At 41.0% G+C, this 24,927-nt stretch overlaps 1 protein-coding gene across 1 annotated transcript in view; it reads left to right on the forward strand.

The window, feature by feature from the left end:
- ALK (ALK receptor tyrosine kinase) overlaps nucleotides 1-24,927 on the forward strand; it is a 324,766-nt gene that overhangs the window by 233,674 nt on the left and 66,165 nt on the right. The window contains exons 6-8 of the mRNA XM_054822404.1: nucleotides 10,321-10,452; nucleotides 17,915-18,046; nucleotides 19,566-19,666. Of these exons, the coding sequence (XP_054678379.1) occupies nucleotides 10,321-10,452; nucleotides 17,915-18,046; nucleotides 19,566-19,666 (365 nt within the window). The remainder of the gene's footprint in view (nucleotides 1-10,320; nucleotides 10,453-17,914; nucleotides 18,047-19,565; nucleotides 19,667-24,927) is intronic.

The following is a 24,927-nucleotide window of genomic DNA, read 5'->3' on the forward strand; positions in this document are numbered from 1 at the left end:
ACGAGTCTAGATACATGTAAATGTAAAGGACATTTTAGGTCTCACCTAGTCCATTTTATGGCCAAAAGAAAGCTTGGTGGTTCTTTTTTATTATTCAGTGTGTTTGTGCAGTTTGTACTGTTGATTGAGTCCTGTCCAGTACAGCTTGTTAACTGTAACCCTCTCCTAAACTGATGGGGTTTTTTCCAACACCTCCTTTGAAATGGTGTCACAACCCAGTAGATCTTTGGTGGAGAATATACAGAATTTCTTTATTTCCTGAAATTGGTTTATAGATCCTTATATGCCTAATTGTTTTTTGATTCCAAGTCAGTCAGAATACTATGCATATATGGCTCAGTTGGATTATGTATGTTATTTCCATGTGCTCTGTTCCTCCTTCTGGACCTTCCCATAATTATTCATGCGTAGCGTACTACCCCTGTTTGCCACAAAACCAGACTAACTCCATCTACTGTGCAGTGGGGCTAGCAACCCCTGTTTCATATTCTCTTTTTATTACTTGTTTTGTACCCAAATGTTTATGTTTGCTAGGTCTTGATGAAAAATGAGCAGTAAGCTGTATATATGTCCTCCTGCTTCTCTATTTTGTATAATGAATCGTTTTGCAGTTGTAAAGGATTTAGTTATAAAGGATTTGTCTGCCAGGAAGAGGTACATTTGCATTGTATAAATAGATTTATCTAGAGTCAACAAAGTGTTACGCTTTGTTGAAACCTACCCAGCTGGGAGGAGCATTTTACATAATAACAGCAGTAGCAAATTTGTGAGAATTTAATACTATTACTGACAATAGTTAAGAGATTAATTAATGGTCAACTGAATCAGTTAGCAAAGTGAGGGGGAAGAGGGGTTGGAAGAACCTCAAAGGGGAGCTTTCACTCAACAGAAAACCTGTTGACAAAGTGGATATAAAGGAATATTTTGGGTTGTCATACATTTTATGGTTCCAAATTTGAAGATGAGAACTGTAAAAGAAATTACTGTCAGTTCTGAGTAATTGTGTAAAATCTGAGAGTTTGATTGCAGTCTGTACTTATTGAAGGGTAAAGATCTTAAAGAAAACGTAGAATCATAGAGAGACATAAGACATGTTCTGTCTTCATCTGTCTTTACACATAGCAACTGTTTTATTAAGATTCTTATCACAGTATTAAAAATAATAAAAAAGCCATTTTAATAGTATTGAACATTTGTCTAGCTATTCTATTGTGGCTAGCAACCCACAGGCATCTCATCCTCAGGACATGGTAATTCTGAGTAATGATATTGGTCAACTCCTACAATTTTCTCTGCACCTCAGTATATGTTTGGGAGAGAGATCTTGCATGGAAAGTATTAACCAAAATGTCTTTTAGCATGCCACAACACAGTAGAGAGACTACCTGAAACCTGGTTGGTCATCTTGGAATTGTAATGTCATCTCTTCTGTTTTTTTCCCTAATATCTTCAGTACGTACCTTGGCTTACACAGAGCTAATCACTGCATTCTTTGCTGACATCTGGGTTTTTTTTCCTGTAAGCATTCCCAGTTCATAAGTCTTACATGTTCAAGGGTCAGCAGACATCCTCCGGCAGAGATACGGACTCGAGGAAGGAATCCTTCTCCAGGCTTTTTTTTGATGTTGAGGGCCATTGACCTTCAGCAGGCTTGCTTCTGGGATAATTTCATTCAAGTGTAGCAAGGCCTTGAAGCACAGCCCGATACACAGGAGCAGTGAACTGCTACATCTCCATCCCTTTGGACTGGCTTCAGAGCACTGAAATGTAGGTGGATTTCAGTGCATTCAGCTGGAAGAGTCACCTGTGAGTCATAGCATCCACCAATATCCTGATGTTCAAGGATGTGTGGAGGTAGGGTAACACTGCAGTGTTTCCTTTTGCTTCCCTGGAACTAAAGCCAGATAGCCTCTGTCCACGTTAAGTCCCTTCCAGTGACAAACCTGTTACATGTCACCAATACTATTGCTCTCCCTCGCAGCAAGTGCTCATGTGCAATTTCATTTTGCTTACGCTTTGAGTTGTTGAGGTATTGTTGCTCAGTTTTTGAACAAAATGGAAATTACCTCCTTGACAGCAATTTGTTGCACTTACACAACTGTAGAGTTTCACAGAGGTTGGCAGAGTGGAGAGGGGCATGATGTGAAAATTTCTTCGCCAGCAAGCTTCTGCTTCTACCTGGAACAACTGTTGCTCTTCCACTGTGGGGCCACCGCTTTGCACAGTAAAGCATTTGGTTGTGATGTGAGGATGTATCGCTGCTGAAAGGGACCACATACGCATGCTCTCGATTGTGCTGATTTGTGATATTCTGCCCATCTCCCCCAGCAACTGATCTGCAGTAGGGCCATAAACCTTAATTTAATACTGCTGACAGCTAGAGGAGAGATACTGCTTTAAGCAGTTATAGAAACAGAATTGCATTTTGGAAACGAAAAATATGATTCTGCTCTAAAATGATGTTTGAATACAATTAAGTGTCATACCTCTATTTGTGTTTTTCATGACAAGGCATACAAATGTATCTCTGACTGGTTTGGCAGCACTAAAAGCGCATGACTGAGAGATTACTGAGATGCTACTATTGCGGGGTTCAGAGAGAGGTTATATCTGACTTGCGTGGAATCAGCCCTTATAAGCCAAGCAATCTTTTCCAGTCTCTCCTTTCTGCGGCTTTTTGCTTGAATCTGATCAACTTCAGTCCAACTGGTAGAGGTTGGAACAGGAGTCAGAGAGTTAGTGTGGTTTGGGCAATTTACAGTCTCATTTCATTATTTGAAATTGGTTGGTGTGTGCCTTGGTTTCCTCATCTTTAAAATGTTAGTGATGTTTTTCCTTATATGGTGTTTTTAAGAAATAAGAATGGGGAAAAAATCCAGTATGTGTAGTGGCAGTGTTGGTTGTGCTTGAAATTGGGGAGCCTGAACAGGCAAAGATAAAATTTACTTGAGTAATTGAACCCAGCCTTCTAGGAAGCAAAATGTGAAAAATTACATGTATTTCCTAACTAGTCAACAATTAGGGTTTACCCAAAAGAAGCACTCATGAAGTTTGGAAGCACTATTTTTATGACCTGTCTCCAGTAGCCTTGCTTTATTTCATATTCAGTTCCATGTCTGATGCTGAGAGTTGACCTGTGTTAAATCTACTCCTGTTGCCTATAAATAAGCTTAGAGATCTTAACCACCTCATGATTTTGTCAGCATCTGCCACATGTGGCAAGCAGCATTCATCTTCCAGGGAGCGAGCAATCAGTCTGGCTGGTGTTTCCCGCGGGTAAGGTTACTGGCTGGTAAGAGCTGGTCTCCAAGCCCATTCAGACCCAGAGAGGTCTGATGGGAACGGCAGAACTAATAATAGAAGTTGGACCTTTTTATTTTCCCTCTCCAAGGTTTGTATTTTGAAAAAGATCACAGAAAAGGTTGTTTGGTCTTTTTTTTAACCAGATGCTTACTGTTACAAGTATAGTAATCACTGCTTTTAGGAGAGGTGTGAAAAGTGTGGGGAAGGATGATGGTTTTTGTTTTGTTGGGTTGTCTCACGAAGATGCAATGGTACCTGAGAGAAAAGGGAATTAAATAGCAAATGCAGTCTGATACTGAAACAAGGGCAACAAAAAGCAACCAAAAGAAATGAGATTTGGGATTTTAACAGAATTATTCTAGCAGGATGTTCATATTTAGGGATGAAAACCTCGAAGATATGCTGTGCTAGATTTAATTAAAAAAAAGTCCAATGACTATGTGTACACAGTGTGTCATAGGTATTTGGGAAAAAGTATTAATTTTCTGTCTCTTTTGGCCCCTTTCAATTTTATAGATATCCCAGAGTGTGTAGGTACTGACACATGCTGGAAAATCATAACTTCCTTTATAAAATTTTCTGCTGCTGCTGTTTACTTGCTTACTATTAATGTTTGGGTGTGCTGTTGGAGCTGCTTATTGATTGGTAAGCAAATCACAGGAAAAAATACATATGTTACCATAAGTCCTAACAAAAAACAAAATACAAGATTTTGTGCAAGATTAATAGGGAAAAACATTATCGTGTCATTTATTGCGCTCAGCAATTATTTGCTGTCTCAGGAGCTATGAAGATAAATATCAGATTCTCAGTCAACTTCCATAATTGAAAAATGAGAAAGCGTGAAATATAGCTAACTTTCTTATTCCACATTCTTATTTCATTACAGTTTTAGGGAAGCTAGTTGTTGCTGTAAATTCAGGAAGGCTACATCACACCAACGTTAACATTGGGAAATCATTCACTCAAAAGGTGGGAAGAGCAACTGGCCCTGGTCAAAAGCATTTCCGAGAGAACATAGAGGGCCTGGCTAGTCTGAATGCTGTACAGCTCTGTGAAAAGGTCGCACTACTGAAACATGTCAGTGAGCAAGTGCCAGCTCCTCAGGTGTGCTGTGAAGCTTGCTTCAGTGTAAGCAGTCATGCTGGTATTATGCAAGGCTGAAGGAACAGATGTTTTAAAATTTGTACACTAAGCATAACATCCCTATGTTGAAACAGCAGCAGCAGAGAGGGAGAGCACCTTAGAACTGAGATGGCTGAATTATTGACATGAGTGAGTTTCCAAACAGTAAGCTTCCACTTGAGTTTCCTGCCCAACATTTTATCTTTGTTTGAATTCAAATGTTTTCAAATTTCTTGGGTTTATGATAATTTTTAGTTATGTGTTGAAACCTCTTAAGTCAGTATTGCCAATGCAGAATTGTTTTGAAACTTTTGTTCTGTGGGGACTTTTGGCATTTTTATTTTATGGTTAGATACATTTTGAAATGTTTCTGTGAAATGAAAATTCTGTTCCTACATAGTTGTAACAAGCAAGATTTCTTGCCTTGGAGTAGCTCACTGTGGGAGAGCTGCACCCTTAGCATGCAGGGCAGGGGGTGCCTATCCTACTAGCCTCTGTCCTGCCTTCGTCATGTGTATGGGCCTATTCATTTTATACTGTAAATTATTCAAACTCCACTGTGAAGACATAATAAATGATTTCCTCACAGGTTTTTTCATGGCTCTGTTATCATAACATCTTAGTTCCTTACAAATATTAATGAAACGAACATCACAGAGCTCTTGTGATTACTTTATTCCCATTTTACGTATAGGAAGTGAAATATGAAGATTAAAGCCAATTTATGTAACTGGAAAAATGGGCAAGCTTTCAGGCATATACAAACACGAGCTGCTCTTTCTGCCTGTATCAGGCAGTCTAATAAAAAGAGATCACCGCCTCCTATAAATGTGGCTTCACTTGCATCCTTAGGCAATGACAGTAACGATGCTGTTACAAAGATTAAAGCCAGAAATTATGAAGTGTTGACTAATTTTGGCTGCCTAGTGTGAGAAACCTGGAGTCCAATCTTTTTTCAAAGCGTTTTTTGAGGACATTGTGTTTTCCAAGTATCTCTCTCAGTGGTCTCATTTGCAGCTGTGACCACTTGGCTTCTCTGCCGATCTGAATACAGGTGTCCTCGGGTGGGTGGCTGGAAAATGAGGGCAGCATAGGTTGCCATGGAAGTTTTCATTTATGCGATCTGCCCTATATTATGTTGAAGTTCAACGGCCATTTGCCAAGGATGGCTTCAGTTCCCTTAAACATGAACTCATCTTTCTCTTCTTTCATTTTCCTACTTCCTTTATTTCGTACCTTCCAACTTCTCTAATGTTGGAAGCAGGGCTATTAATGACTCGTATCAATAGAAAATTTACTTTGTCCTGGACTACGGACAAAGTGAGCCATCAGCCTTCAAATGTCTGCGCTGCTATAAGGCTGGAGGGTTGGAAATGAAGAGTGAGGAAATGATGTGCCCATCAGAAATAGCAAGTCATAGAAAAATCAATAATCAGAAACTCCTCAGAACTCTCACTATCCTTTTATAGCTGGGCAGCAGCTTTTCTTTGTTTCACATAACCTTGAAATCCCCCAAGTACTCTCTTTTTAAATATCTCTGAGTCAAGGCCTTGAACTCTAACCAAAGGAGGAGCAGATGAAATGTAGAAGTTAATGACAAATACTTGTGACAGATAAGCATTGTCAGTCAGGTTGCACAATCCATGATTTTTAGTGATGGTTAGTGGAGGAACGTTAGACTGTAACACTAGCCCATTAGAAAATATTATTTAAAAGGTGTAACTAAATAGGAAGAAAGCTTCTCTTTTTTGAGGAGTAGCACATATGGTGAGATAAGCATGGTGGAGTTCCATGGGTAGGTATTTCTTACTACATACATGCATTTAGCAGTGGATGTTTTTCACCATGTGTGCATACAGAGTCTTGCCTCGAGAACTGTTGGAGTCAATTCAGCTGTGTCCAGCCAGGCTCCTTGGGGATAGCCCACAGAGCAGCTGCTTTTTGGTAAAACATGCACAAGGGTGCATGTTCATCCTGGGTCTTTGCAATTTCTGTTCATCTTTTTTTTGCAGAGTAGAAATGATAGGGGTTTTTAACAACAGCCCAGTACTGTCCTATTAAGCTCTCCTGTCTTAATGTGCGCTGAGTGGGAGGGCTTTACCTGACTGTTGGTCCCAAAAGCATTCAGTAGCATTAAAAATTATGGCCTGAGAAGTTGAGTGCAACACGTGAAGGTATAATTATGTTCAACTTGATTAATCCTGCATGATAATTAGCAGCGTAACCAGCTTGCAAGATAAAGGATATCTTTGGAAGTGCCTGCAAGAATTTCAGTCTTCCCTCCCACTTGGCCAGCTGTGGTGGCAGTAAGGTGAAGGTTCCCATTTTGCACGGATCAAACATCGCAATCTTCCTGGCCACGTTCCTCAGAGACAAGTATGTCAGAACTTGGCAGCGCATTTTGATTTCTCTGGGAGGGCGGAGGAGAGAAGAGGCAACCCAAGTTGGAGATAATCTGCTGAAGAGTGAAATACATCCCCTTTGGCCCTGCAGTTTCAGCAGTAAGTTGCTTATCCTGCATTAGGCTAAGCCACATGATTTTCCCCTTTCATGCTGATCTGCTACATGGAAACTAAGTCCAAAACCATGGGCAGTCATTTGTGTCCAGGGTCTGGTACTGGATTTGAACGCTGCCAAGGCTGGACTGTGTTCAGAAGCAGGACCTGTGAGGTACAAAGTCAGCACTTGTTCCCCAAGGAGTTGTTTGTTTCTCCTTTCAATTTAGAGCCTGAAATGCCATTTGTTTAATGTTGCTGTTTAAATAATGATTTATAAGACTCCAAGCCAGCCATGGTACAGCTTAATGACTGCTATAATTTATGGATGCCACTGGCTACATAAACACTGCTGTAAATATAAAGGATGTCTCCCACAAATTTTACTTTGATACTTATTTGATACCATTCATTTTCCTTTCCTTACACATCACCTGTGTGTGAATTGAGGCCACTTGACTCAGTGATCCAGGTCATTCCAGCTCACCTTGCCAGGAGTGATTGTGCCTGGGAAATGAAAAGATCAAATGTCTATTTTTGTTACAAAATATTTTAATTAAAAATGAAATTTCCTTGAGCTTGGATGCAAACATCTGCATCAAGTGGCCCATTAAAAGGGCCATTTGTATTTGGGCTTTTTTTGGTTACCTATTTGTTTTACTAGGTAATCATCTCCTTTATCCAATTCATTTTGCCTTTGTGCACACAGTAAGCAAGGAAACAGGAGGCAGGAATAAATCATGCACTGTCACAGAGCCCAGCCATTCCCCGGGCTGCAGCTTTGCTATTTGTGTTCTCTAACCTATACAAGGAGCATACATATACTAGTCTAATGCAAATCTGAGCTAATTCAAGCCCTGTCTCTACAGAGATGAATGAGCATGCAAATCTGCTGCTTTGTTTTGGAGGAAAAGCTCCTGGAATTGCTTGATGTCTACTTGCCACTGACAGCTTTTAAATATGACAGTCAGTTGACTTCAGGAGATTTGTGCTCCTGGGCTGCAACAAAGACACCTGGGAAGATAGTAGGTGCTCTTGAATCCCTTGGCTCCGTTATAATGAGTGTTAATGCAATCATGTGCTTGGAAAACTGAGTGCCTTTACAAAGTTAAAATGAATTGAGTAAACAGAAAAACTCCATTGCCTACAATAACTCCTCCTCTGAATCTCTGCATATCGTATCCCAGCAGCTGCTGGGATAAAATGCAGACATTGCTGAAAAGATTGCAGATAAACTGAGTGGGACGTGAGAGCTGGTAATAAACGTGGGCATTTCTTCAAAACCATCCGTGGGGTAATTCAGAGAGACAAAAGTACTTCTGAATTTGAGTAGGACTTCAACATTTTTAAGAGTGTCACGATGTTACTAACCTTATGGAAGTGCTCTGGGCCTTCTCTCTTAACTTTTCTTTAGGTGGTACTTCTAGCAATGTGGTGCCATATAGGTTCATTGCATACCCCTAGGAGAAGGGATCACCTGCTGAGTTACCAGAATTGCTTCTTACAGTTTCCTGTAAGAAAGCATCCGTTTGCACACTGACCTGAGTGTGACTGGCTTGTGACATGCGAAGAGCTTTGCTTCTGACATAGGGAAGGCTCTCAGGAGTGTCTCTAAGAGTGCATTTTTGCAAGGTGCACGGCAAGGCCAAGGAGGATATTTTCTCATTGCCTTAGACCCTTACCTAGGGGCCTGCAGAAATTGCCAGCAACCAGCTCCAAGTTACTTGGTCTGTTTTTTCTGCAAAGCTCTCCTCTGTAGTCAGCCTTGACCCTGACTGAAATACAAGGGCACTGTGCAGCCTGTATGCAGCAAGCCAGAATTGCTCTAAGGCAGTCAGAAAAATCGAGCTGACAATAACACAGAGCACCATTTTCAGGAGCTGGGGTCCTTTATTAAAAAGGTTTGGCATGTATTCCCCCCACTCTTGAACTGATTTGCACCATAAAATAAGCTTGAAGAGAAATAGTGGTTGTTTTCCTACATGCTTCATTAATTTTTTAGTTTTGGCAGGCAATATAAATAAAAGTATCAAGTGCACATCTAATTGAATCACCAGTGATTCCCAACTCCCTGTAGTACCAGAGAACATGATGTAGCTGTGCTGTTTAGCAAGCACAGATGAGTTAGGCAAACAATGGCTCACTCTGCCCAGAGGCTTTGGTTTAATCTTGAGCATTTACCCATTTAATATGAGACAGGGCAGGAGTTGTTGCAGTGGGGAATTCACAGCACAGACCTCTTTGTACTTCTAGGCTTGCCTTCTAGAAGTAGTGAGCTGGAAGCTCATCTCTGCAGACAGACAGGAAGGTTTCAGTGAATTGCATCTACATGCAGATTTTTTGTGGAAGGGGCTCTTGCATTTCTCAGCTTGGCCTCCTCCATATATACTGACTGTAGGATGCCGCTCAACTGATTCCTGCCTCCAGGTGGCTGGTCTAGGGCATGTGTCTCTTAGGACAAGTCCTTTTTTACTTTAAGTGTCTCACTTGGCTACAATCAAAGGACTCAGGGTGAAAGAATTCCTACAGTAAGGAAAATGATACCTGTCAGGCTGGATGATCTGTGACTTCTCAGCTGTCAAGGGAATCAAGTGCCTCCAGAAGAGGACAGTGCTAAGGGACAAGTACTCAAGATCATTTATGAATGGATGATACTGGCTTCTGCTTGTAATGTTCACTGACTGCATTTCATAAGAGTTGGCTTCTTTCCACATTGCTAGCTGCCTTTTGCTGCTTAGCATAGGTAAAATCAATTAGTGATTTTTTTGTATCTTGGTAGATTTAGTCTGCTGTGGCCTCCCTGACTCAAGGGGAGGGGAGTGCAGGATGCAGGAGCAGGAGTGCTTGTAGAAGAGAAAGAAAACTACAAGCAGAGATCAGACTGTTTTCTCTCTTTCACAGAGAATATGACAACATGATACATCCAAGTCATAGGTAATACATGTTGACAGGAGGGTCTGATGAAAGCTCGTGTTCTTTCCAAACCATGTAGCCATGTTATTCCTGAGCTAGACAGAGAGGATATCGGTCTTCAGAACTGTCAGTCTAGCAGTAAATTCACATGCAATTAAAAACCTATCATGTGTATTGTGCTGTTCTTGAGAAGTACCACAGAGCAGGATGCAGGATTTCAACCCTCTTTTAAGGGTCAAAGATGCCTTCCAAGTTAAAACACCAGAAATGCCTGGGAAACTGAAGTTCTCTGTTAGGTGAACCAATAGATATTTGACAAGATTAAACACGTCAAACAAAATAAAATAATTATCAAGTAATTATTGGATTGAGGGGATTTCACAAGGTGTTCTCCCCTTCAGTGTTATCCAGGATCCTATGACCTGTTGGTTGAGAGGAAGACAATTCAGTAATGTGAAGTTGGTTTTGTTTTCTTGTTCTCTAGGATCTGCTTCTGGCTCAAAAATGGCTCTGGAGGGTTCCTTCAGCTGCTGGAACGGAACGGCGATCAGGCTGGGGCAGGCGTGTGACTTCATCAGGGACTGTGCTGAGGGAGAAGATGAGGGAGATATGTGCAGTGAGTAAATCCAGCCCTCCCAGGCTGCATTCTCCTTTTCCAAAAGCATTGATTGTTTTGAATTTTAATGCCTGAGACTTTAGCACTAATAGAGTAATGCAGTGCTGTCAAAAGACCAGTATCCCCTATAATACATGCAGTTTTCTCTGGATGTCTGCCTACAGTGGACCAGTCGGTATGTTCCTGTACTCACCTGCATTAGTTCTGCAGCAGGTTCTTAAAATGCTTGTGGTGCTTCATCTCTTCCAAAGTCCTGATCAAAAATGCAAAGGAAGTATAGCTGAATAGCTAGATGCCTTGCAGAATTATGAAACGTGTAGTTTGTTAGAGCTTTTAATCAAAATGTAGCACAGCATGTGGCAGAAGGGAGTGGAAGGAGAAAACTTCGAAGATGAAAAATGAGTAGAGCCAGTGGCTTGTCTTTGACCAACTCCTGTGTCTTTGTAATTCCTCTTGTTTTCTATCCTTTCTTCAGCAGACAGTAGTCTAATAAAATACAGCAGAAGATAGATAGCAGCCTCAGTTTTCTGAAAACTTGTTGTGCGTGAATACTTTGTAATTGTGCTGCATTACCTAGATGTTTAGGACCTTCCTTTAACTGTCTTGAAGCTGCCTTATCTCTTTTTCTATACTTCTACATGTTCCACCTCCAGCATCTTCCCCTTTGCCAGTCTACAGATAGTTAGGAGCGGTGGATTGTCAGCTGTATGGTTATCTACAGGGTAAATAGATGAAGAAAAATAATTGTTGAGAGTTCGTAATTTACCAATTTAAAGTGTATGTGTCACAGCTGATGTAGCCTATGGACTTTTGCCGACAGAGCTGCATTGATTTGGTATGCAAAAAATGTGTTCCCTGACCAGAATACCAGTCCTGGCAAAAGCCTTTGGAATAGAAGAGGCAATTATTCTCAGTTTAGCTTTCATGTGCGACAGCTAGAGCAGGGGAGAGTCTGGGTAAGGTAATTCAAACAAGGTGTGCTAATATAGGTGATGTCTAGACTAACATACCTTTGCTGTTTCTAGCATAAACTTAACATAGGAGTGACACACAGCTTCTAGCAAATTCCAGTTCTTTGCTGCTAACAAAGAAATAAAGTAACAGATTTTATTGGTGTGGAGAACTGTGGTTTGACCTGGGATCATCTAGTAAAAAGCTTGAAATGATACGCTTCTCCATCATGTTAGAGGTTGTTACAATTTGAAATTATGTTCATTAATGACACACACTTAGTGAACATTAAACGTACTTTCCTAGGAACAGTGTCATTACTGTGGACTTGCAGCTCCTCAGAACCAATAATGCTTCATATTAGTAGTATTGAAACCTTTTTTTTTTTTTTACCTAAGAGCTGTAAAAGAGAGCTCTAAAACCTCATAATGGTATTTTTGTTGTGTTCTATACCTTAATTAAAAAAACGTAGTAAATTACGATAATCAGCAAGTTGAATGCATTTTCATTTCATTGGAAGTAGAGGGACACTTTATTTGCCATCAACTATGTAACATGTAAAAGGCAGAAGATATTTAACCACCTGTTTAGAAGAGCGTCACTCCCTAGCTTGAGGAGAAGACCACAAGGCTTGTATTCAACCACAGGTACTGGGAATGCAAGTTCTTACTCCCATCCAAAAGGCCCAAAAAACACCATCTTCCATCCAAGCAACAAAAAAGAGCAGCTCGCCTTAGCAAGAGCTCGGGCTGTTGGTATGTCTACTTACAAGCCTGCTCAGTTCTATGGCTGATTTCTCTGCTTTTGCCTCTTTACTGTGTTGAACAATGTTGGCATAAGACTTCTTACATAAAACAGGTTTGTGTGTGGTTTAGATGTCAGTTACATCTGCATGGCAGCCTAACACAAAACATGTCATCTTTCAGCATTTTAGTTGTCATTTTACTTCTGAGCAACACGGAGGTTTTCATCAGCTTTTTGCAAGTGTGGCAAAAAGTGATTCGGATATATAAAGCAGAGAAAGGGGTTTCCCAAATGCTTCTGCTGACACAAAGGAGCTCTCAGAAAAAGATATAGCCATGCTCAAAACTGGAGAGAGATCTTTTACAATTACCATTAACCAAAGACTCTATCTTGGAGCTTCAAGGAGATGTTGGAGTTGGTTTTTTTACCCTTTCACGGTCTTTTAGCTGTGCAGGTACTGATTTTTTTTTTTTCTCCCTATTCATTTGATTTTTGTTCCTTTCTTTGCTGAAAAAAATCTCCCTAAAGCCTGCTGTTTGTTAACATCTTTTTACTTATTAATGGCCAATGAAATGTCACGGTGCTTGTTCTGCATGCAACCAATTAGTTTGTGTAGAGAGCATAAAATCAGACAGGGATGACCCCTAGAGAAAAGCATGTTGCTGTTTGAGTTATAATCAAATATTCTTGCAGGAGCAAAAGACAGCTTCAAAGAGGCAGATGTGGAATTAGATGCCGAACTGTGTTGATTTGGGATCAGACATACAGATTTAACAGACTGATGGAAGTGCCACACTGGAAATTACTTTGCAGAAGCATACTTTGCAGACACACATTAAGACTTCAGATAGTGGTGGTCTTATGTCTTTGCTAGTAAATTCATGCTTTTATGGATTCTAACTGCAAAAAAAATAACATACTTCCTCTTATTGTAGTAATCATATATATAATATACCTGATATGGTACAAGATGGAAATGAAAACTCAAATTATTTGCTAGTACAGATTGGCAGAGCTCTGCTTTACAGAAAGAGAAAATCTGTTTCAGTAGTTTTGTACTTCTCTTTTTAGTTAACAATATCTTGGATTTTGGTTCAGTAATCCTTTGTTGTGGGGCAGCAAGTCTGAGCAAAAATAATTTTTTTCTGAAAAAAGTGCATATACTTTTGACTAGTCCAAAATTATTTTACTTTCTGTCTCAAATTCACAAAAAAAATTCAGCCTGGGAATATATTGGTTAATCAGTCAAAGCATGTTAGGTGAGTAATGGATGTATTTAAAAGAAAACGTAAATCGAAAAGAATGGAGGTGCTGATAGTATATTTATTGTCTAGAGACCCATAGCTTAGAGGATTCGCTCAGGATATGACAAACCCAGGACTGAGTCTTTCTTCTGCCTAAGTGAATTTGAACACATATTTCCTATTTCCATGCAGAGTTTCCAGGATTGTGGTCTGGAGTTCTGGTCTAGTTCAGAAGAAAATGGTTAGTCAGGTCTCTCCTGGGGTTGCTCTTCCACATTTTATAAATTTTACCTAGAATAAGGATTGAAAGTAATGTCCTCCATCTTTCAAATAAATCTCATGACCACTGGGTTGCAGGATAATTTTCACTCTTTGCCTCATTGAATATTTAAGGATGTTAAACACATTACCAGGTGAGATAAGGAAGACTAGTATCTGATTCCTGAAAGGAGTGACTGAGGCTGTGCTGTGTGGTTGGAGGGGTGCATGCACACATCTCTCAAAAGACCAGATGGCAGCTAGAATAGGAACCTATAAAGTTTGAATTTGTGATAACATGAGCAAGTGACCAAAAAAGCATAGATAATTAATTCTACAGGGGCCAGTTTACTTTCCAGGCAAAAATGCATGAAGAAACCACTGGGTTAATTTATATCCTAGTGATAGATACAGCCCGGGAGAGTTTCCCTGCAAGCAAAATGATGAAGTAGCAACCTGTTGCCATGCTGTGCTCTCTTAAGGTTCCTGTCTTGCATACACTAGTCCTTTTGCGTCTTTCTTGATCAAAAGCTGTACTTCTAGGAACAAATTCTAACCTCTGGCAGTTCTGAACTCTGCAAAGCCTTCTGGCATTAAAGGATAACTCTTTGTTGACTGTGTTGAAAAGTATTTTCCCTTTTTATGCTTCATTTCTGGTAGAATTTGGCTGACCAACTTTGCTAGTGTAGAGGCAGCCGTTGAAACAAACTCATGTTTAAGATTTATGTGCTGCTTTTTAAATTGTTTGAGTAGCCGATCTATTTGGCTCCTGAGATTTCCTCCTAAATTTGAAAAGTGTCCATTACATACCAGAGTAGTCTTTTATGCTTGTGTCCTTTATAATATGGGTCTGGAATTTCACCCAAAAGTTTAAACTGTACTATCTGGTTGATTTACACCTAGTTTTGAATTAAGAGCCTGCTCCATCCTCTTCATAAATTATTCCAGTTGCTAATTTTTCTTGCTATTAAAGGATGAAAAATCTGAGTTTAAAAAAAAAAAAAAAACAACTTTGAACTTATTCAGATTTTGCTTGGAAGGTAATTCATTCTGAAGGCTTGAAAATATTTGCTCAGGAGCAAGTTTAACACCCTACAGCTTTTTTCTACTTCATCACTCAAATAAAAGCAGAGACACTTACGTTCTCACAGTGCTCCAGTCTCACTGGATTACTCTATTCCCTACCCTCTATCCACAAGCTGCATTTTAATCTTACTAAGGTCTAAATCTTTTGAGGTCTCTGTCACTAATGATAATATGCAACGTGGCAGGTTTCAATAGACGATTTTCCAATAAAGTCAGATTAGCTTTCCCTCATCAGTGCAATGTCTGCGTTAATGCAAGTTTGATTTATAAACATTTAGAAAATTGAGAAGTACATGTTGACAGAGAAGTGCTACCCAAAGAGGTCTTTGTGGAGTAGCAATACATGGAATTGCAAGTGCTGCATGTATTCAAAGTAAGAAAGAGCAGCAGAGAAAATGCATCCAGTGCATGTGACATCTGAAAATTCATCAAAAATAAATTTGTGGAGGAGGAATGAAATTTTCTGGGAAAGTAATAGCTTCTTATTTATGCCCTTACTTGTTCATCGACAGTGAGCTTTTTCTGGCCTCCAGGCAGGGATTGCTACTTAGATGACTCCTCCTGCTGCTCTGACTTGTTTACATCATCCTAGATAGTGTATGGCCGTGAAATGAATTCATGGCCATGGACACTGAGCCAAGCTGTTGCAGTAGGAATTCAGGGCACATTATAATTTGTCATTTTCTTTGGATCCCAGCCTCGGGCTGTGCAATGAAATATAATCAAGTTCTGTAGAGGGGTAAAACACAAGGAAGCAACTCTGCTTAATAGCTCCACGTTTAAAGACCAGGCTGAATGAATTTGGAGATTTTTAAAAAGAAAAACCTGAAAAAGCCTTAACTCCAGTACAGGTTTTGATCTTTTCATAAAAGCTTTGGGTGCTTGCAGAAAATAACAGTAAAACATGGCTCTCAGGTTCTCACCTCCATGTCAGGTTCCAGGTTCAAATTTGGCCCTGCTAAAAAGCCACAGACATAAGATTTGTTTCAATTTCCTCTGTGAAATGAGTTGTGATTCAGGCTCCTAGAAAAATCACATATTTCTGGTCTAGATGCTGCAGTTATGGTATTCCTCAGCTGTTTTCCCAGGGTAGACCAAGGAGCAGATGCTTATGCCGCTGACAATGAATTGCCTTTTGAGGTGTGTGAATCAAAGCTGAGGCCCTGCAAGCAGGTATTTAATTGACCTGCAATCTCAGCCAGGGGAGCCTGCCAATACTTAAACAGTTTGAATGATCTGGAGTTTGAATACTGGTGTCTTAGTGTCTGACGGCCACTTTATAGATAGAAAATTTGAGAGGGGAAAATTTTTAATAGTCACAACAAAATGAGTTCAGGACCCTCCTCTTCTCATAGAGAAGCTATTGAAATTGCCAGTATCATCTGACCGGCAGATTCTCTTGCTTTAGGAGTTTGTAGTCTATCCTGCATTTTGTAAATGAAGAAATTTTTACTTTGATTTTAACAAGCAGTTGAAAGGAAAAACTAAATTCCTGGATATCGGGATTTATAATGTGTTTGCACATGGAATTTAATTTTTATTTTGCAATTTTAAACAGATTTCTTGTATCATTTTCCTTTCTTTCAAAAAATAAAATTAAAAAAACCCACAACAAAAAACCCAAAGAGAGTTTTAGGGGAAGTTTAAGGAAACAGAGAAGGGGAAAACAAACATGGGCTAAACTGGTTTTTAGTACAGATTTGACTACACAATGGTGTAAAAACATCATCCCTTTTATGGCTACATCTGTTCACAGCAGCTTTTCTAGGTTATTGGAAGAAGGACCACCCCCACTGAGCAAGTGTGTTCAGGGGCTTTGTACTGCCAGCCCCAAGGATTGGTTAGTCCGTATAGCAGGGTAAATTGACTGGTCACTCTTCTTTACTTCTCTTCTGGCACCTTTAATGCCTAAAGTAACTCTGTATTAAAAGGGCACCTTTTTCACCCAGGCTACCTTTGTGCTCTACCTTTTTCCCCATAAACCCCAGTTTGTACCTGTTTGTTACTGGGAAGCCTTCTGGTACCTGGCAGAGTTGTCAGCTGCGCTCTGGGTATAGAATCTGTATTGAGGATCATTAGTGATTCACTAGAGGTGAAAATAATGTTATAGTGGTAGCGTTTTTACATGGCATTTTACAAGGTCCAGTTTCTGCCGAGGTTACTTAATAAATGCAGAATCTGGCCTCACGTTGAAGAAGAGAAATGCAAAGGTAGAACTACACAACAGTAGAAATTAGGGAGGAGGCAGTGAGGGTTTATTGAGGGTGATGGGAAAGATATTTCATGAGTTTGAAGGAAATCAGTGATTCATGGCCAAGTAGAGAATGTTGACATATGGCAATATAAGTGTGTGGCTCAGGGCAAAAGGAGCAGGACTTGCACCTTTCGTAAGAAGAATGTGCAATGTAGGTAGAGAAGGCGATGGAAGGCATGAAGTTACTTTCTGCTTTGAATGAAATGACTATTACTCTAAAACTGGTTAATTTAAAGGCAAAAAGCTAGTGTATTTTTATTGTTTGGAGCTGGAAACTTGCCTGAAATCCTAAGCCAGTGACAGAATGAGTGGGCTTCAAAGCCTGAAAGTATGGTTTAAAATAAACTATCTTCTTTTCATCCGTTCATCTCACCAAACAGATTCACAGGTGCAAAAGGTGAGGCACAAAGGCATTCAGTGCTTTACCTGAGACCATGTCAGTGCTCACAGAGAGACAAGATCATGTTGCTGAGCTGGGTTGACTAGAGACATAGACTGTAAGGGAGGGGAATCATGTTAGGAACTTACCCCTCTCCAAGATTTCCTTCTGTGGGGCTGCAGGAGCAGTGGTTAAGAAAGCCATCTCCAAGATGTAACCTTAAGTGGGTTTATACCTGTGGAGCTGTAGAGGCCAGGTATTTAGGAGACCCCATAATGTACATTGAGATGTGTCCTCTCACTTGGGTTTGCCAAAGTGTGGGGGGAGTCACTTGGTCACAGTCTGGGTGTTGTTTCCCTTGCCACCACCCTCCCCATGGTTAGGCACGTGCATGACTCCACATGAAGGGACTGAGTAGCTGTGGGGGTGCCTTCATGCCCTGGGCAAATGGGGTCAGAATAGTCACTGCAGCTTCTCTGTGTGCCCAGGAGTCTCCTCAGCTCACCTGGGTTCTTCTGTATGTCTGTGTGTCTTTCCCTCTTGCAGAAAAGCTTCCCTCTGGCTTTTACTGTTCATTTGAAGAAGGGGACTGTGGCTGGATGCAGGGCTCCTCTGCATCCCATCCTTCTCCATGGCGGATTGGAAGCCCAGAGCACAGCCGTTTTCCTTCAGTAGAAGGTGTGTGAGAGTAAATAGTAAGTGCAGAGAATGAACAGCAGAGAGCAAAAAAGATACACAAATGGTGGGATGGGGGAATAAAACACAAGGCACATTTTTCTGTGTTCTTACATATTCAGCCTCAAGTGAAACAAAAGCTATCTTTCTGCTCAAAGTGCTTTGAGAAAAAAAAATCACTTCCTGTCTTGAGGATATACACTGGTACTTCACATCTCCACAACTGACACCAGATACTAATCTTGACCCTTTCTAAACAACTTCACACCAAGTATTCATCTGCATGACCCTCCTCCACACTGATCTGATTTTTTTCTTTCTGATTTTCCTATTTATTTCCTCTGTTTCTCTGTTCTCCTTCTTTTTTCCCCTTCTCATTTCCTTACTTTTCTTCTCTTTGCTCCATTGTCCCTTGAGTTCCACTTCTATATATCATTACTGTATACTTGGTTCCTCTAGCCCAATCCCAGTACTTCATTTCTAATCCTTCTCGTACAAACCATTGAAGGTTTATACCTTGGGCATTGAACTGGTTGAGTTTTTGAACCATTGAACTGCTGGTCGAGTTTTGGGAAATCGGCCACCTGCCAAGATAAGCTTTTTCCTAATGCAATTATATAAATCATTGGAGGCATTTATAGCTGAGGCACAGAGCATCTAAAAGGATACAATAATAACAGCAGAGTTAATGGTGTATAATCCCAACATTGCTTTAGAAAGTTAGATCCAGATTTAAACATGAAGAGTAAGATTCTCTGCTGTTGTGGTAGAGGCTTATACTTATACTCTACTTATACTGGTATAGGCTACAGTGCATTTATGCCATCTGATGGCTCAGCCCATAGCATTACAGACCACAGAGTGATGGAAGCATAGGTAAACATGAAGGCAAAGAGCCAGAAAGAGGGTACTATGGGGGGCTGGCAATAAAGGGCTGCTGATTCATGATTTGTCTAAGCTGTAGCGGCAATTTCAATGAAAGCCCAAATAACTGGGCTCTAAGTAGTGGTACCTTCCTGAACTGGAGGGCAGAGCTGAAGTAGTGCAAATACACACCTTTTCATGCAGAGCTGCCAAGGAAAACCCCTGGTGTTATACTGCCCTTGTTCCTCTTGTTACAACAAATGATTAAAGGAGCAAAGAGGCCTCCAGCTGCATTAATATTACTCTGGTGGTATTTTGCCATGGTCGTATTTTGTTTTGGGATTAGACAAGATAAATATTCTCTTGCAAGTTACTTTTCGTTCATAAAAGATACATTTTGTTATTCAGCCTTGCAAGGAGAAGGAATCTGAAGTCATGGAGGAACAGAAGATAGCTGTAGGGGGAAGGTAGACAGACTTCCTAAATGTGTTTTCTGTGTTGGGTGAAGCTGCATCCGTAATAAATTGAAAAAGCCTTCTGCTCTCTGGCGTTCTCCTGTAGTGGGAGCCGGCTAACATAGGTACTGGGGAGGTTTCACAAACCCTGAAACCAGAAGGTGAATGCTGCAGTTTGACCTTCTTCCTGCTCTTTTATCCAGGTTGTGCACTCCTCCTTAACACCAGCAAAGCACCAGCGGTAGCAAACACTGTCATGACCAGCACTGCATTTCCAGCTCCTTTGAGGAACTCCCCCTGCGAGGCAAGTCCTAATGTTCTTTTTTCTTTTGCAATTTACAGAGCTTTTTTGTGTGTCTGACTCTGGTTTTCAAATATAGGCACTAGGTCAGTAGCACAGAAACCACTTTCTCTGATGGCTTATCTATAAAATATACTTGTTTAATGCCCCTGTGTGCAGGGGAAGGATGTGCTTATCTGCTTGAAATGCCACAAAATGTGCTCTGAAAAGCTTAGCCTATCTTGTCCTCATTGTATGGCCTCATATGATGTATTATAATCTTCATAATTAGGTGTGTGTGCTGTAAGGGTGGGGCAGCCAGCATTACATAAACACAAAGAGGAAGAAGCTTACTGCGGGAACAAACACTGTATTTGCAAGATCTGAGAAAGAATAGGCTTCAGGACTGCCCCTGAGCTGCTCAGAAAATACAGTGCATGCTTTCTCTAGCACAACTGGGATTTGAGCTGACAGGTCTTCATCATGCTGCACCTCAAACCTACCAATCTTCATGTAGGCCTTGTTCATAGCTGCGCCGAAGTTAGCAGCAGCAGAGATAAATTCATGTAGAATGGAACTGGGTTCTTATTCAAGCAGAAAAGCTGTTGACAGTCGTAAGACGTAAGTAAGTATATCAAGGCTTGCCAACCCTGCACAAATGGTTGTAATTTCTGAGTCAGTAGAACTTAACCCTTAAACTGCAGATTACAGAAAGATGACCTGTCTGCATCTTTTTAATTTAGTCTATAGCGTCACAGATTATATTACCACTGATAGGATTTATTAATGACTTAGGACTTTGAACCATGGCTAGTGACTTAGAGCATTTCATATCTTGAACGGTCACCCTGAGATGTCACACAAGCTCCTGGTTCCTGGAGCAGAGGGATTTGGGATAATTGATCCTAACAAAGCACAGTTTGGTGTTTGTTGGTTGAGCACTGAACAGACAAAAGAATCAGATTTTCCCCGTTCCACTGATCTTAAAATGCAGAAAGGACAAGAAGGCATGTGTTAGTTCTCTGGAATGAAAGTACATAAAGATGGTGTTTCTTTGTCTTAAAGTTTGGTTTGGTTCACTTCTGTTGGGTATTTCAGTTCATATAGCAAAAAGTGCATCTGGTTTTGCTCTCTTGATATATTCATGTCCTCCTTCTTTAGGAAATACATTCTACCTTGTTTTTCCTCCCTTCTGTGACAAAGGCATATGCAGGTTCTGAATATTTTAAGACCTTGTTCTGCCGTGGACCAGCAAGACCGAGTGTTTTTCATAATACACCTGACACAGGAATCGGAGTGAATGATTTCCCAATATGTGTATATTTTTTTCTTGTGTATACAACAGTGCAAATAATTAAACTTGCCGTCGGGGGAGAGGCTGCCATGTATTTCATCTGCTCACATGCCATCCCACCTCCGTCACTCCCCTTGGCACTTAAAAAGCATCCGGACGCATCCAGCATTGCAGCTGTCGGTAATAAAGAGTGAAGGAGTTTGGCAAGGGTTTTGTCTCTTGCCTTTTCATATAGTGTAAAAGCTTCTCTTCTCAATGAGCCCGTGGTGGCTTCAAATTCTATTTTACTGGAACAATCTGTCTGTGAGCAGAATAATTTAATTCCACTTTTCAGCACAACACAAGAGGAGAAAGATGTTCCCCCCCTACGCACTTATTCCTCCAATAGGTGCCAACAAACTTCCTTATAGTGAAATTATAGTCAGAAAAGAGGTTGTGAAAATACCATAATGCTGTCCTGTATTTATTCACCCTCAATTACGTCTTGATTTAACTGGCTCAAGTTCAGGCACTAAAAGATGAGTTTTCTTCTACCTGTCACTGCTGACAGCTCCACCTGGCATGTCACAACCAGGACAGATTCTCTGGCAACTGAAATCCCACTGACAAAACTCACTCATGATTCATGTGGCAAAGAGATCTCAGCGTGTGCAAATTAGACCCATTTATTCTTCCACAGTCAGAGCAAGCCATAAACCTGCCCTCCCTCTTGTATTTGATCCAGCTCACATGATCCTTTAGATATCTGCATGCTCTCCTTGTGTGTTCACTTACAGAGTGGCTCGTTCTGACAGCTGGTTCCAGTACCCCAGAGACATTTGGCTCAGATTCATGTCCTGCACCAATATATATTCATGATGAGGGCTGTCCTTAGGCTTTGTCATCCTTCCTCCTCCTTGTATGCCATGTCTACCCCAATATCAATATGCTCAGCTAAACTCCTGGGGGTGAGACTGAGTGTGCTGCCCTGCCTGCTCAGGTCGCTCACCTCTCCTGGGTGAGTGGAACTTACCCCGCTCTGTGCCCTGGACTTTATCAAAAGCCATATGCTGCAAGCCATGAGAGCAACAAGGAGGCCAGCAGGCATCCCCAGTTTGCTGATCTTGACTCCCCTCTCTTCTTTCTGTGCTATGTGGAAGCTCTGGGATGCTACTAGACCCACTGTTTACTGATGCTACTAATTTTTTCCCCTTATCCCTTAATTTGTTTTTATTTTATCCAGTCATGTTAGACAAATGCTGACACCCTGCTTTTTAGCCTGAGGTGTTCATAGGAATTAATTACTTCAACCTCAGCTTGAGGAGCATTACCTGCTGCAGTGCTATTTACCAGTCTGGAGGATTCTGGTTTTTGGCCAGAATGTCCATGGAACCAGGACTCAATGCTGATAAGGAAACAGTCAAGCAGTCCGCAGTGGGTGCCAGCCACAAAGAGTTTGCTAATGCTTCAGGTTTGTTTTTTGTCCTTCAGCCTGGCTGTTTAATCTTCCACTGTGATAGAGTAGCAACAGAGATGACTGAACAGTCTGAGAAAATGACTGCCAACACTCTGGAGACTTGTGGGGTGGCCTGGTCCAAATACCTTCCCTGCTGAGGTTCTGGGCAGCTGTTTGCAGTAGTGCTGACGTTAGCACTTGGAGACTCCAGAGCCTGGGTGATCTTTGGCATACATATTGCTGCTAAGTGCAGGACAAGCGTGACCCTCCATCTTTGTGCTCTCCCCAGCTTGAGATCAGTCACCAGGAGTGTGCTGGGCTGCTTTGAGGCTGCGCTCCCCTAGTGTTTCCCATGTCCTGTGGGAGGCTCCTCATTCACTCAGAAAGGAAAAAAATCAGCCTGACCTACTCTGTACTGCCCCACATGCATCAAAAGATGAGAAGGTAAAAAAGCATGCAGGGGATACAGTAATAAACACAGCTTGTACTTTCCCACACATGTTTGGGATTGTCCCTAATGTGCCTTGCACTTTGTGTATAGCTTTGTATTGCACTTTGCTCCTGTTTGTTTTGAGCAGCTTTATGTTTTCATTTTCTTTGTTCTTCAGTGCTTTTGGCAGGTCAGAGTGGTTAGTTTGTGATGCTGCCCTTTGTTCTTGGTTCAGTTAGTTCTTCTCTTTCTTTTTGTTGTTTTATTAAATCTTGGCTAGAGTATCCTGGCTTCAAAGAATCTCTTGTTTGCAGTCCAGACAGTCTTTGTTATCTTTTTCGTGTTGCACATTTGGTAGAGTCCTTTGCCTATTGACCTCATTAACTGTGCATTTAAAACCCAATTTGTGTGGTAAAGGGAAGCTGTGGCACTTCTTCTAAATCTTGGGGGAATGCAGCAAGTGGTACGCATAGTCCATGAAGAGATGCTCCATCACCCTGAAGTAGCCAGAAAAGAGAGAAGCAACAAAAAGCTCAGGAAGTGCTTCAGGAACCAAACAGAGGCCAGTAATCAAGAGTGAAAATCTTTTAACCCATATGTAAAAGTTCATTGGAAACAAAGCATGTGTAATTGAGCATAGGAATGCACATAAAGTACAAAGAATTAGTCCAAACAGTGACCTGATTTAAAGGCATAATTTATAGAGCTTGAGCAATAAAGCACAGGATTATTTGCCCCTTCTTTTCACACTGTGATTCCCCTCTGAGTGGGAATCAGTTGGCCTGCAGAAGGCCAACAGAGTAAAGAGGTTCATGGGGTGGTTAGACATTTCCTCATTTTGAAGAAGAAATCCATATGCATGTCATCAGTAGCAGTACTGCTGCGTGGGAATCTGGGAAACCACATTGCAATTAAAGTCCAAAGGAAGTGCTGTCATCTCAGACACCATCCATGGCAAAACTAAATTGCTTTGCCACAGTTGATAGCCTCTAGGTGTGCACAGTTTCCAGACTATAATGGCCACCTACTTCTCAGTACTTTGAAAGATGTCAGAGAGCTGACACAAGAGTGTTGCAGATGTCCAGGGAGCACTCGCCTTCATGTGGAAGCTGGAGACTCAGTTCTGGTCCCCCACGTCTGGATAGCGAGGCAATCCCGTCTCCGTCAGTCCCAGCATTGTTGCTGAACAAGTGCAGAGTCACGTATGTTGACTTGCTTTTCATTCCATTTTTCAGAGATGCTCCCTGCCATCTGCATCCTCAGGCTTTGAAGAATACTGTGGTGCCTGTAGATCATAAAGTCATACCTGTATCTTCCCAAAGTGTTTGGGCTTCTGTCATAAGAAGATGTAAGACCAGGTCCAGGACTACTGCATTCCGTGAGGGCTTGGTACAGCGTGTACCTGCCTGGGCAGTAGTAGGTATATCCATTCTGTAAGATTTTGTTTTGTGGTGGATTGTGACTATTAGTTCTGTTTGAAAGTCGCTGCAGAACCATGAACAGTCTGGAGACTGATTTTTGGAAAGGCTGTGCTTTGCTGGGCACAAGGAATCTGTGATGGACCTTAGTGCCATATCTGAGAAGTAAATGCCGTGCAAGCGGTTTTGGCATAGGCTGTAATAGAGAAGGAGAATAACAACAGAGGTGGTGTTGCCTGGGTGGTGATGAACTTGAAATTAGCCTTAAATGTTATTGCATGCATCTCCAGAAAAGAAGGTGACTCTTTGCAAGGGGGACTACATTGTGATTGGGAACCAGATTATTTCATTTTTCTGTTAGATCCTGGGTCAAACATTTTAAAGGGTATAGTTGTGCTGAAAAACACTGAAGACAGATTCCTGCGATAGTAAAAGAGCTTTGTGCTTTTGGCCATATTTAAAATAATGAAAATCTTTTTCTGATGCTATTTTGACATTTCAACTAGCTATTTCTTGAAAGCCACCATTATGTTATGTAAGTAAGTACTAAACTAAGCCAGACTTCTTTTAAGCCTGAAATTACTTTTTGAATGTAAACATGCTCTCTCTAGAAAATAAATACGTGTTGATGTAAAACAGCGTAGTTGAAGTTTACCCTCTCATTCAGGTTTATAGAAATAAGGATGTTTTCATCCTCTGTGGTTATTA

The sequence above is a fragment of the Grus americana genome, chromosome 3 (genome assembly GCF_028858705.1).
Source record: "Grus americana isolate bGruAme1 chromosome 3, bGruAme1.mat, whole genome shotgun sequence".
In the NCBI taxonomy this organism is placed as follows: Eukaryota; Metazoa; Chordata; class Aves; order Gruiformes; family Gruidae; genus Grus; species Grus americana.